Source organism: Sus scrofa, chromosome 2 (genome assembly GCF_054392235.1).
Source record: "Sus scrofa isolate SSC_HxYL_T2T_F1_AM1 chromosome 2, Sscrofa_HxYL_maternal_Yorkshire_Landrace_v2.0, whole genome shotgun sequence".
In the NCBI taxonomy this organism is placed as follows: Eukaryota; Metazoa; Chordata; class Mammalia; order Artiodactyla; family Suidae; genus Sus; species Sus scrofa.
Genome location: NC_139384.1, coordinates 14,951,229 through 14,965,476, shown reverse-complemented (window position 1 = coordinate 14,965,476; position 14,248 = coordinate 14,951,229). Strand labels below are relative to the sequence as shown.

Here is a 14,248-nt window from a genome sequence, read left to right as displayed (position 1 = left end):
TGCTATGGAAATTAAGTTGTTTTAATAAAGTGCGTGGCAAAACTTCCTGACATCTAGAAAGCATGCAATAATTACTATTCACTCATTTTTAGACCTTATTAAATAAAATGATAATATGAATACAGCAATTCATTCAAGACTCCATGAATTGTTATGTTTAATCACTCAAATATTTATGGAAAAAACCTAAAATATTATATTTGAATTCCATAAGAAATAGTCAACGTGGAGTCACTCAAACTAAATTTAAAATGTCTCTTTGGAGTTCCCACTCTGGCACAGTTGGTTAAGAATCTGACTGCGTACATGTTCAAACCCCCACCTGGCACAGTGGGATAAAGGATTCAGCATTGCCACAGCTGCAGCATAGGTGGCAGCTGTGGCCCAGATTATAGTTCAGCCTCAGCGATGCTTTCTCTAGATTACAGGTCATCTCCAGTTTGTGGTACTTTGTCTGCTCTTCACTGCTCTTCTCCCTCTGATTCTGGATCTTTACCACTTACTCTCTGTTTCTGCTCCTTTTCTCTTTTGAATTCAAAACTCGAGGAAACTGTGATTCTGTTTTTACCTTGAGACTGGAAATTGATTTGGGGGTTTGAAATGATAGGGTCCATTGATGAGCAGGACACCCCAACTCTGAAAAAATTTTCCTCCAGACCACTCGGTAGACACTGCTTCCTAGTTGAGGGATGTTTTCTTTGGAATATTATATGTATGCTTTACTCTTATCAGTTTCCATTATGTTAGAGGTAGGAAGATAAAGCAGGGGAATGGAGATGTGTGTTTTCATACCTTTTTCACTGAAGAAAACATATTGCAGTATTAAGCATGTATTCAATGTTGAAATAAAATAGAGAAAACTTGCAGAATGATCTTACCTAGTTGTTCTCAAGGCCAGTTTTAAACTGAAGCCAATAACTTCCTTCCAAAGTACATTTTTTTCATTACCACAACCAAACACACACACACACACACACACACACACACACACACACACACACACACACACACTGCACATTTTGGTTTAAAAAATAGAGGTATGAAACCTGAGAATGACACCTTTATCCCCAAACTAAACTAAAAATCAGTTGTTGTTTTTTTTTTTTTACTTTTTGAGGTGTCTTTCTATTTCTGTATCCACTGACCCTGACTAGATTCTCACTGTTTTTAAACTACAATAATGGTCCAAATTGTGAATGCTTCACCTTGCCTCTATACACTCTGCCCCATCACTTATCCACTGATCATGACCTCTGGATTCCTATGCCAACTGTTGGCACAAGTCACCCTCTTACAAGGCATTATTTAACTTTTCCCTCTAATTTCAGAGGAAAATATTCCTCTTCCTTTCCAACATGGACCTGGATCTTTGACAAAGGATATAGATTTCCCAAAGAAACATTGATATGCAAAGTTTACAAGGCTTGTTCAGAGAGAAGTGCCAGTTAAAAGAAGATTTTGGAGGCTATGTAAGTGGTCGAAACTCCAGACACAAATCTAGGAAGGTCTGGTCTGCCTTTTATGTTGAAGGAAATTTGTACAGAAGTGATCTTGTACCCTGGCAATAACTGAGTTGGCCACTGCTGGAAAATATCTCTTTGGCACCAATAATGACTAGAGCAATGGTTCTTCTTCTGGAAAACAAGGCAGTCTCCTCGTGTAGGTGGTAGGTACTGAGAGGACTACTATATTCAGAAACCAATATCCGGATTTTGGGCGAGGTGGGTGCAAACTATTACATTTAGAGTGGATAAGCAATGAAGTCCTCCTGTGCAGCACAGGGAACCATATCCAGTGTCTTTGGGATAGAACATGATGGAAGATAGAAGGAGGAAAAAAATGTGTATATGTGTGATTGGGTCGCTATGTTTGTACAGAAGAAATTAACATGACACTGTAAATCAACTATCCTTTAATAAAAAAATAGAAAAAAATGACTAAACAACATAAATAAATAAAGTGACTCAAAGAAGAAAAGAAGGAGGAAAGACACCAATATTTGAGGATGCCCTGCCAGCATAAATGGTGGCATCCCCAGATTCTGACCTTCCTTAATTCTTGTAGAAACAGGGGTGTATATAGGAATGTCTCACATTTATTTTCCTTCTCATAGCACACATTGCTTTCATTCAACATGCGATGATAATACAGCCACCACCTCTTCTCATCACTGTGGACAAATCTACACTGAGAGCTTTAGAGGCTGCCATCTCCCAGCAATGTCTTTCTTCATTCTAGAAACCAGTTTCAAATGTTCTCTTCATGAGTGTTTTCTACAGGTAAATAACCACATCTTCCTGACCCACACTGACCCCTCACACAGGGAACTTTTAGGAAGCCTTCCTCAATTCAAATGCAGCAAGGTATTCTTCTTGGCTGTGGAGCCAAGAGGTTCACTGCCACTGAGTTAACAATTTATGTTTCTAAAAATTATGTGGTATTTGCAGCTAGAGTGCTCATCTTCAAATGGGACGACCAGCGCCACGCTTGCTACATTTTGCTATTAGTCATTCTTTTAATCTAATAAAGTTAATTCAATGTCTATTACTTTTTCAGACAATGAATTGGGACGAGATATAAATATGAATAATCGATTTTGAAACAGAAAATGTAGGCAACATTCTGGAATCTTAAGCAACAACAATGGTAACAACAATCATTAATGACTTCTATGTGTTCATTCAGAGAATCCAATACCTTGGCTTGAGTTTGGGATTCATTTTCTATATAAAAATAACAGCAAGATTTCCCGTCATAGCTCGGTGGTTAACGAGTCTGACTGGGAGCCGGGAGGCCATGGGTTCGATCCCTGGCCTTGCTCAGTGGGTTGGGGATCTGGCATTGCCATGAGCTGTGGTGTAGGTTGCAGACTCAGCTCTGATCCCGCATTGCTGTGGCTCCAGGGTAGGCCAGCCAGCAGCAACAGCTCCGATTGAACCCCTAGCCTGGGAACCTCCATGTTCTGTGGGTGTGGCCCTAGAAAAAGGCAAAAAGACAAAATAAAATGAAATAAAATAAAAAATAACAGCAGAGTTTATTTTATGTGATGCAAAAATGTGAGATTCCTCATCTAGAATCATTAAGATTCATAGCAAAATTGGGAGTTCCCGTCTTGGCGCAGTGGTTAACGAATCCGACTAGGAACCATGAGGTTGAGGGTTCGGTCCCTGCCCTTTCTCAGTGGGTTAACGATCCGGCGTTGCCATGAGCTGTGGTGTAGATTGCAGACGCGGCTCGGATCCCGCGTTGCTGTGGCTCTGGTGTAGGCCGGTGGCTACAGCTCCGATTTGACCCCTAGCCTGGAAACCTCCATATGCCGCAGGAGCGGCCCAAGAAATAGCAAAAAGACAAAAAAAAAAAAAAAAAAAAAAAAAAGAAATGCCATAGTTGCTCGTACCTAAATTTCTCCCATAAAAAAAAAAAAAAAAAGATTCATAGCAAAATTGGGAAAGGACTGAAATTAGCGTGTGGAGGCAGTTATAAATAAGAAATAAAGCAACTATATTTAATTTTTTTAAAAAATTTAAAAAAGAAGGCTAGATTTGAAACTTGGTTCTACCCCTGATAACTATGTGGCCTCAGATGAGTTTCCTAAACTTCCTCATTTGTGAAATGACAATAAAACATAGGATTATTTAAGATGATAGAAGAGACGAAAAATTTATAAAGCTATGTTTTTGGGTCATAGCACAACCCGTTTCAGTCGAAATTTTCTCAAGGTCACCATAACATCTTTGTTTCTCAGACAATATATCATAGGGTTAAACACTGGTGTGACAATGGTGTAAAAAAGAGAAAGAAATTTGTCCACCCCTATTGAACGACTGGAATTCGGTCTCAAATATGTCATGATGCCTGATCCAAAGAATAAAGCCACAACGATGAGATGGGAGGAACAGGTGGAAAAGGCTTTGGCTCGCCCCGTGGCTGAAGGCAGGTTCAAGATGCTCCCAATTATTTTCACATACGATCCAAGAATCAACATAAAAGGAATAGTGACAACTAGGACAGCAACCACATAAATCAACAGCTCAATCAAAGAGGTATCCCCACAGGTGAGTTTAAGGACTGGAGGTATGTCACAGAAAAAGTGATTCAACTGGTTCGAGCCACAGAAAGGGAGAGAGAAGATCTGGTAGGTAAAGCCTACATGCACTGGGATTCCACTGACCCAACAGCCAGCTGCCAGTCGGATGCACAGCCTACTGTTCATGATGAGTGGGTAGAGTAATGGGTTGCAAATGGCAACGTACCTGTCATAAGCCATGGCAGTCAGAAGAAAACACTCAGTTGCTCCCAACACCAGAAAGAAGTACATTTGAGTAGCACAGGCCAGAAAGGATATGTTTCTGTTTTGTCTGCAAAGATCTGTCAATAATCTGGGGACAGTGACTGATACGTAACATATTTCCAAGGATGAAAAGTTCCTCAGGAAAAAATACATAGGGGTCTGGAGGGAAGGATCAATCTTGGTTATGATGATAATCAGGCTATTTCCCATCAGAATAATCACATAGAGGATCAAAAACACCCCAAAAAGAAATCCTTGGAGGCTGGGGGCATCAGAGAAGCCAAGCAAGATGAAATCCAGCAATGTAGTCTGATTCCACTGCAAGGAATTTTGTCCCCTGGTTCCTGTCTATGAACAAAAAAGTTTAGGATTCACTTCAGTTTGATGGGTCCAGCAGAAAATGGGCCATAACAATTTATGCTTTTAAATGCACTGACACAGGATAGATATCCATCTTTTGGGTTTGTTTAATATTTTTGTTAATGATTTCTAAACCACAATTTAAAAACAGAAAATAATATGAAACCCTCTCATTTCTGCCCATATTAAAGATTATGAATATTTGAATAACCCAGCACACACACACACACACACACACACACACACATGCAAACGGTGATGTAAGAGCCAATACATAAAGTTATCTATTCTCAGAAAAAGTACTGCTCTAGGCAACATGGGGCATTCTCTCCTGAAAAACGTTTCTCTGTCCTGATCATTTTAGTCTCTGTTTGCTTAATTGTTTATTTTCTGCCTACCCCCTATTATCTGCAATCATTTATACGATTCTTTCACATTCACTTTGATGTTGTCCCTGAGAGCTCCATCTCGCATAGTCAGAAAGCAGGGGTGATCAGTAAGACTTTGCTGCTAGGCCAAGTTCAGGCTAGCCTGGCCACTCACTATCTGGGAAAGAGACTTACACACTGAACAGTAAAATAAGAAATATTTTCTTGCCTCCATTATAGAAAAATATTCCATTAAACATATCAGAGAAATGTATGTGAGAAATAAAATATCCTGTGAGTCACATGTTAACTTGACACTTAGAAAATCAAATAAAATGAATAGGATTTTGTCATAATAGGTTCTCAACCCCACTAGGACCCTCAGCCCTCTTAACAACCCTACTTATTCAAAACTGTAGACCTGTAATATTAATTAAATATGTTTATACCCTTTATGGGTTAATTTTTTAAAAACAGAAAATAAAATGTATAAAAAAAAGAATTTGACCTCAGAAATCATATACCTCACACCTGACAAAATGCAATATCTGTCTGTATGTTATATTTACCTTTAAATATGAATTTCTGAATATATATAAAACATACATTGTGGATGTGTTATATAGGTATATACATAATGTATATTCTAAATCACTATATCTGAATTACTATCAGAAAGCCTGGTGCTGTAGTTCCCATTGTGGCCTAGCGGGTTAAGAACTGACATAGTCTCTCTGAGGATGCTGATTTGATCCCCCATCTTCCTCAGTGGGTTAAGGACACACTGCCACAACCTGATGAGGTGAATGTGATGCTGCTCTGGCTGAGGCTGTGGCATAGGCTGTAGCTGCAGCTCTGATTTGACCCCTGGTCTGGGAACTTCCATATGCTGCAGCTGTGGCTGTAAAAAAAAAAAAAATTAAGATTAAAATAGAAAGCCTAATGCCAATTGCGATGTAGCATTAGCCTACTCAGCTCCTTATAATTAAGCATTTGCAGACCAAATAAGTTCAGTCTCTTGTCCATGGTGCTGGATCCTAATGTCACTTTTTGTGGTTTCCATCTAACCTTCATTAATGCTGAACTGTGACCTTTTTCGACAGACAGCCATATATTCCTAAAGTCACATTTCTGTGAGTGATTTACGTTTTCCTTAATTTTCCATGTCTGTCTTCACTTCCTACACAGTACAGCCTCCCTTTCTTCTTTTAAAGTCCCGAGTTCCTCTTCCTTTTCACAAAACCCAATCAATTGAAACAACTTAATTTCTTTCAGTTTCTTAGTTTTCACTAATCTTAAACTCCCCCCTTCTGCATTCATTAATTTTTTTAATTCACAGACTTTAATTTTTCACAGCACACTCTAATGGCAAAAGTTCCCTTCTGGCTCATCTCTGCTTACACTCAGAAATGTCAAGAGAAGGGACCAAGGACCTGGGGAGTTACAGATACAAATAGTATCTTATTCCAACTCAGACCCATGTTACTCCACTAAAGTTTATCTTGCTATGTCTGTCTTTGTGTTTTCTGGTCTCTTCTCTTTTTATTTATCCTCTTTTTGCAATTTGGTAGTTCTTTTAGCATTTCATATCTTCTTACAATTTTTGAGATTTTATGTCTATTACAGTGTATATGTGTTTTATTTTTCTTCCTCACTTATACCTTATGACAACAAACTGGAGAAGAAGGGAATTAAATATTTGGTCACTAATATGTTTGAACATAAATCAATATTTTTCTGTATATATTATTAGAGTTTAGTATGCATAAATACCAAGTTGGTGTTAAATACAAGGTATATTAAATACTATGGACACTAATAATAAATAGTATGAGCTCAGTTACTGTCATCACAAAGCTTAGGGATGAGTGGTAACTTCAGACAGGTGAGTCAGGTATTACCCTAAAGTGTGCAGAGTCTGTGCAGAGTTACTGGAGAACTGGACAATGATTCAGACGTGATATTTAATCTAAGACTTCATCAGATCTTAGAGTATCACAGAATCATTCCATTATTTTTACTTTTTTAAAAAATTATTGGAGTATAGTTGATTTACAATATAGTATTAGTTTCAGGTGTAGAGCAAAGTGAATTGATTGTACATATACACATGTTCATTCTTTCCCATATGGGTTCTTACAGATTACTGAGTCGATTCCCTGTGTTGTACAGTGGGTCCTTCATAATCACCTATTTTATATACAGTACTATGTATGTATTATTCCCATCCTCCTAATTTACACCTCCCTTCCCACAGTTCCCCTATGATAACCATAAGTTTGATTTTGAAATCTGTGAGTTTGTTTCTGTTTTCTACATAAGTTTACTTTTAATAAAACACTTTCCAGGAAAAAAAAATACCCTTCTCTATTGATTCAGTTTTACATCTCTAAGACTAGCCAGGTGTTTATATGGGTGAGTAGCTTATAAGTATTTCCTGACAGGTAATTGGTTGAATGTAGATTTTCCCCTATTTTCAGTCATTACATTCCACTTAACTAGATTCACGTATTCGCTGATCTTGACACTGAGCGACTTTAAATGGAAATGAGATATATTCTTATAATATGTCCTTATGTAAATTATCAGAGCTTAATTTTTCTTGTTTTAAAATATATGCATAATAATAAGAGGTAACAAAGGGAGTTGTTTTGAGGAGTAAGTAGCATAATCTACGCTAATGGCTGATTTAAATAGGTGGGTAGGGCTCTACAAGGCATTCGTATAATCATCAAACTTACTGTATTTATCATTATTATGTTAACAGATGACTTCTTTTTTTCTCTTTTGAAAATTTGCTCTCTTTTTCCTACCTTGGAGTAGTCTTTTCTCAATCTAGGAGAGGAAAGAATGTACAGCATGGAGTTTTGTCAGGATTAATGAGTTAAAATTAGTCAACTACTTTATACTGAGTGGGTACAAATCAGCAGCTATATCAAGGTGGGCAAAAAAAAACAACACTCTAACTTACTGGGATTTTCATTTTTTCTCTCTCTTATCTGTGCTAGTCTCTGACAGTTGTAGTTCGAACACATAAGACAAGAAGACTATGTTATAGAAATGTAAGTAAAATTAAACTAAAAGTCTAATTCAAATCCTGTTTAGGATCTGAGCCTCCTAAGAGATAACCTTTGATAATTTGCCCTCCTGAAGTTGATCTATTCTCTCCATTAACAATTAACGGTAGGTGGGCAGTTCTGACATGGGAACTTCAGTTCATCCTTTGGCAATTTTTCCATTTTAGCAGGAATTGGCATAGCTGTGGAGAGTAGAGAAGACTGGCTATTCGAATTTTTTAAAGTGTTAACAATGTTTGAAGGATTTTGCCTTATCTCAATTACCATATTCTGAGTGAAGTATTATTTACATACAGTTATTATTTACATACAGTTATTATTTACATTTTCACAGACAGCTCAGAGGCATAGAGAGGTTAATAAACTTCTCTAATGTCAAGGAACTAGCAAGTGACTTAAGTGATTCAAATTCAGCAAAGCAATGCTAGAGCCCATATCCTTAATCAAAATCAATGTGTTTCAGAGAACACTCAATGATAAATTTTTTTTTAGGTCTGCACCCATGGCCTGTGGAGGTTCCCAGGCTAGGAGTAGAATCGGAGCCGTAGCCGCTGGCCTACACCACAACCATAGCAATGTCAGATCTAAACCGTGTCTGCGACCTATACCACAGCTCGAGGCAATGCTGGATCCTTAACCTGCTGAGGGAGGCCAGGGATCGAACCTGCATCCTCATGGATGCTAGTCAGATTCATTTCCTCTGAGCCATGGCGGGAACTCTGTAAATATCATTTTGAGTTTAATATTCTGAATAATAGCAATAGAACTGAGTACTATATAACTCTTTACAACATCCAATTAAAATCACATCCATTTACTATTTCATGTATTATCTTAAAAATGAATGGCATTACTGACAATATGTATATTTCAAGTTCAGAAGATTTATATCATAAAAGAATCTTATTGGAAGAAATTCTTTTTATGTCTTTTGACTTTCAAGTTAAAAATTTACTATAATAAAATAATCAGGGTAATATTATAACTGCTCACCTTTTGATTTTATGGAGAAATAACCACGTGGTGGTCTTTTAGAGAAAATATGGTCTTGTGAAGTACAAATGCCTGGTTTGAATTATTCAAGTAACAAGTTGAGCCGTTCTTATTTTTTTCTTGAAGTTCAGACTTGTTTTAAATGAATCAGTACATCTTAGAAAATACCCTTTTATTCATGGCAGACCTCTTCTCTCCATGACATGCTGTACTTTTAAACTCCATAAACCATTTATCACGTGTTAACCTAGAAAACCATCACAGCTGTCTCTCAGTGAATTAGTGCTGCACTGAAGCTTCTCTCTCCAAGGAATATGGCCTGAGGAGCACGAGCCTACTGGCCACTCCTCTTCACCTGCCTCCCCATCCCCTCCACCTTTGGAAAGTAAAGCAATTCCCACACTGGGAAAGCCTGTGTTAGACAGTCTTAAAGTTGATCTGTATCTGTGTATGAATTCTTTAGACACTAAATTTTCAATTGTTTATACATTTTTTTCAACTTCACAGACTGGAACTTGGAAATTTTTTGGTGTTCACGCATCATCTAATTTTTTTACGGCTTAAGGCTCTCTGTTCATGCCATGTAAGGAAGTTATCTTTAGTGATAGGTACATACAAGAAAAACATGAATTTGACCAAGAGTTCATGGTACACTAAAGTTTCAAGTTTTTTATTTGAATTAGGTCAGGATGGGAAAATAACTTGAGGGCTGTAAAACTAATAGGAGAGAGAAGGTAGAAGGAATTTTTATCATTGCTATGAATCTGCTAAGCTATGTAACATAATTCATGAATTCAGCATTTCTCTATTTAATCATTCAACAAATATCTAACCATATCATATGCTCCTCTATACTCTTCAGGAGGCACAGAAAGCTCTGTACCCTACAAACAGGGAGGGTTCTTCTTGAAAGAATAGTGTTCATGTCTTTTAAAACATGGTTATGCATTAATACACTACATTTGATTTTATTTGAGCAGTCTGAAGTTAAATAGAATTGCTGTTTATCTTATCTCACAACTACCCTTTACTTAATTGTTGTTTACAGAATGTAAGATTTCTAATTTTTAATAAACCAATGGAAATTATTTTTGAACATGTCAGTTTAGATTTAACAAAGTAAGCAAAACATTATTTTTTTCTTTGTAGGGCTGCACCTATGGCATATGGAAGTTCCCAGGCAAGGGGTAGAATCAGAGCTGCAGTTGCTGGCCACAGCCACAGCAATGCAGGATCCAAGCCACATCTCTGACCTATGCCACAGTTTGCAGCAATGCCAGATCCTTAACCCTCCAAGCGAGGCCAGGGATCAAACCCACCTCACGGACACAGTGTCAGGTTCCTGACCCACAGAGACACAACGAAAACTCCAAAATATTATTTTTATGTATTAATACCAGTCTGTTTCTGCACATTTTTTCACCAAAATAAAGGACTTTATTTATTAATAATCTCATCTTTTTTTAGGGAGTTGTTTATTTGGATTTATGTGACCCTTAAATATTGATGATTTCATTTCTTCCTCTGTGTTTGCTTTATGACAGTCACAGGTTTTGGAGATTAGTTTCTGATCTCACTGAATCGCTGAAGAATATTGACCAAAATAGAACATAAAGGCATGCATTTTAAACTGAATTCATTACAAATTATTCAAAAACCTTTGAATAAGGAAAAAATATTAATTGATAACTACATTTGAGGAAGGCAGTAATATTAAATATTTCAGTGAAATAAAAGACTAGAAACATTAGAAAAACTGAAAGCAATCCAGAGAACAAAAAGGAAAAAAGAATGCTGCATTCATAATGGGAGGCTTAATAAATATGGTCAGATTAAGAAGAGAGAAAGAGAGAAGAGAAAGAAGAGAATGATAAACTCAAAACTCAGTATGATAATTAGAAGTCTCAACGCTTTTGCAATTTAAATTTCTTTTGAGTTAAAGAAAATAAAAATATTCTGAACATGTTTTACGTAAGTACTTTGAAACATAAGCAAGAAAATATGATAATTTAAAAATACTTTTGGAGTTCCCATTGTGACTCAGTGGTAATGAACTCAGCTAGTATCTATGAGGATGCAGGTTTGATTCCTCACCTTGCTCAATGGGTTAAGGATCTAGCATTGCCATGAGCTGTGGTGTAAGTCATAGACACCGCTTGGATCCCACATTGCTGTGGCTGTGCTTCCATGTGCAGTGGGCGCAGCCCTAAAGTCAAAAAAAATTTTTACAAACAATTATAGGTTAAAAGATAATCTTGATTTACATAAGAATTACATATTAATGAATTAAAGTTAACCAATAACTTTAAGTGATAACAACCCACAAAGTTGGAACTATTTGTAGGATTTCTAAGTGAGAGTCATTAAATGTAGGAGAGCAGAATTAGAAATTAAAGAAGGTTCAAAATATAGATATCCAAAGTCCAAATCTCAGAATAACTGGATCTCATTCCACACACATTATTTTTACTGCTAAATTTTACTAGAAGTTAAAGCTTTTAATGGAAGGAATAGAATATGAGTATTTACTAGTGAAATATCTTGATGCCCTATGTGATGCCACTAAATACCTAAGACAGGGAAAACAGAAAGACACCCGCCAAGGAGAAGCCAGCTGGTGCAGAAGAATATAGATGATCTATTCAGTGAAGGGGGGAATATCTCTGAGATTAGCCCAATCAGTCTCCTGCAGGACCTCTAGGGCCCGATGACCAACAGGACCTGTGGGGTGAGAGCATGGCCCAGGGTGCATGGACAACACTGATGACTTCATGAACTTCCCCGAGATGAAGGTCCAATATATGCACCATTGAGGACAAGGGATAGTAAAACTGGATTATCTTTAGTGATACGTCAGTAGGTCTGCTTTGCCACATCCCGGATGACTTAAATATCACAGCTTCTATCATGTGGCACTTCAGCAGCAAGGGCAAGGGAAGGGTTGTGGGGAGTTTCCCTCCAAAAACTTTAAGGGTGGGCTGTCTTCTTAGCAAGGCCTGGCCCCCACTCAGTTTCCTCCAGAGTTCTACGAAGCCAACTCACGTCTACCTCCATGGTAATGCTTAGTTTTAACATTAAGATGCATTTTAGATTATTTTTTTAACTTGTTATTTCCCAAATACAATTTTTAATTGATGTTTATTTTCAATTAATAAAAGATTTCCATAAGTAGGAAATCCATGAGCCTATTGCAAAGAATATATGTCAGATTCATCCATTAAACATTGATCTGCTTGCTTTGGAATTATGCACTGATTAAACTTTCCGATAGCTGAATGTGTGTGCCTGTGGCGTTGTGTGCATGTGTCAGTCTGAGTGAGCGCAAGGGAAAGAAGGATCAGAAAATTTTGAGAGAAAGGAAAGGAATTGGAGAGTTTTGTAGTTGGTATATTCTAACCAGACAGCAGTTTACTTGATAACATTCACTTGCACAAACTCACACTTGGTATTTAATGAATACATGTGTGCTTTGAGGGAGAGAGAAGGAGTATAAATGGTGGAGAGTTTATTACTGCAGTTACAAACATAGTCCCGAAATGTAACTTAGGCAACTCCTCAGGAAATAAGTCAATAAATTAAAATGGAAGTCTATTGTAAATTCAAAGTGTTGTTGACATAGGTGATATCTAGCAATATTTTATGAGTCGTGAATGGTGAAAAAGAAGGCCCAGAGAAAAAAACAAATGCACAATTACAAATATTTTATGTGGCTACAGCCATGTGATTGTAACCTTTGCCTCTCAATGCTTAATCCTTTTCTTCTCTAAGCAAATTTTCATTACCAATAAGCCCTGTTTTTGAGAACTTAATGGAAATATAGAATGATTAGGTGAAAATTTCCATAGATTTCTATAAGTTTGATCACTTAGTTTATATCTAATTAGATACGTACACTTGAGTATTAAAATAAAATGATTACTTAGAAAATAATCTCCTGCAAAACAGAAAGCTTGTAAGAGTATTTGAAAATTCATTAAATACACTATTTAGTTAAGAAAATTAAGCCAACATTGACAGAAATGAAGGGACCCTTTTCCTAGTAATTACATTGCATAGAGCCTTCTTTACGTCCTTGTTCCTGAGGCTGTAGATCAGAGGGTTCAGCATGGGGATCACCACTGTGTAGAACACGGAAGCCACTTTGTCCTGATTCAGGGAGTAGCTGGAGGTAGGTCTCAGGTAAGTATAGACGGCGGTGGAATAAAACAGAATGAGGGCTGTCAGGTGGGAGGCACAGGTTGAGAATGCTTTCTGTCTCCCCTCCCTTGAATGCATACGAAGGATGGAGAAGAGAATGTAGGAGTAGGAGGTGAGGATCACCAGCAGAACCCCAACCATATTCATGCCAGCAAAAGTGGACAAAGTGGCTTCGTACAGGTGTGTGTCAGAACATGAGAGCTTAAAAATCGGAGGGTTGTCACAGAAGAAGTGGTGGATGACATTGGACTTGCAGAATGGCAAACTGCTTATATAACCTGTGTGAACCATGGAGTTCAACAGTCCTGCTGTAAGAGCCCCTCCTGCCATCTGTAGGCAGACGCTCCTGGACATGATCAAGGAGTAAAGCAGAGGGCTGCATATGGCCACGTAACGGTCATAGGCCATTAACCCAAACAGGATGCATTCCGTCGTGGCAAAGGCTATAAAGAAGTACATCTGCAGGAAGCAGCCGGCAAAGGAGATGGTCTTCTTTTCTGATAATAGGTCTGCCAGCATCTTGGGAGTGACGGTGGATGAGTAACTAACATCCACAAAGGACAGGACAGCCAGGAAGAAATACATGGGTGTGTGCAGTCGGGCATCCACCCTGATTAAGAGGATCATTCCGACATTCCCCAAGACTGTAAGTGTGTACATCACCAAAAAGAGCAGAAAGAGAGTCATCTGTAGCTCCGGTGTGTCTGCTAACCCCAACAGGACGAACTCAGTCAGCAAAGTATAATTTTTTCTGGCCATTTATTGTAATTACAGTACATATAACTTTGTATAAAGTGTAAATACTTCCTTACCCCAACTTAACAGGAAATAGTATAAATGCTAGTGAGTCAGTAACACATGGAAAAAAAATAAACCCTGAGATAATATAGCATAGTAAATAGAGTGACTGCAGTAATGGGAAAATATGTGGACAAATGAACATGCACTGGGATTTATTAAGC

At 37.6% G+C, this 14,248-nt stretch overlaps 2 protein-coding genes across 2 annotated transcripts; both read right to left on the bottom strand.

Moving 5' to 3' along the window:
• Nucleotides 1-3,682: 3,682 nt before the first annotated feature.
• LOC110258258 (olfactory receptor 10AG1-like) lies at nucleotides 3,683-5,125 on the bottom strand. The gene is made up of 2 exons (XM_085011646.1): nucleotides 5,093-5,125; nucleotides 3,683-4,639 (listed from the first exon to the last, which is right to left on the bottom strand). The coding sequence occupies exons 1-2, from the start codon at nucleotides 5,123-5,125 to the stop codon at nucleotides 3,683-3,685; spliced, it is 990 nt and encodes a 329-aa protein (XP_084867772.1).
• A 7,963-nt stretch (nucleotides 5,126-13,088) lies between these two features.
• LOC146405165 (olfactory receptor 5F1-like) lies at nucleotides 13,089-14,045 on the bottom strand. The gene has a single exon (XM_085011645.1). It carries the CDS (start codon nucleotides 14,043-14,045, stop codon nucleotides 13,089-13,091), a length of 957 nt encoding a protein of 318 aa, XP_084867771.1.
• Between the last annotated feature and the right edge of the window lie 203 nt (nucleotides 14,046-14,248).

Coding starts and splice junctions, on each gene's coding strand:
- LOC146405165 (XM_085011645.1), bottom strand. CDS start 14,045: ATGGCCAGAAAAAATTATACTTTGCTGACTGAGTTCGTCCTGTTGGGG.
- LOC110258258 (XM_085011646.1), bottom strand. CDS start 5,125: ATGCGAGATGGAGCTCTCAGGGACAACATCAAA. Junction 4,640..5,092: donor CTCTCAGGGACAACATCAAA/GTGAATGTGAAA, acceptor TTTTGTTCATAG/ACAGGAACCAGGGGACAAAA.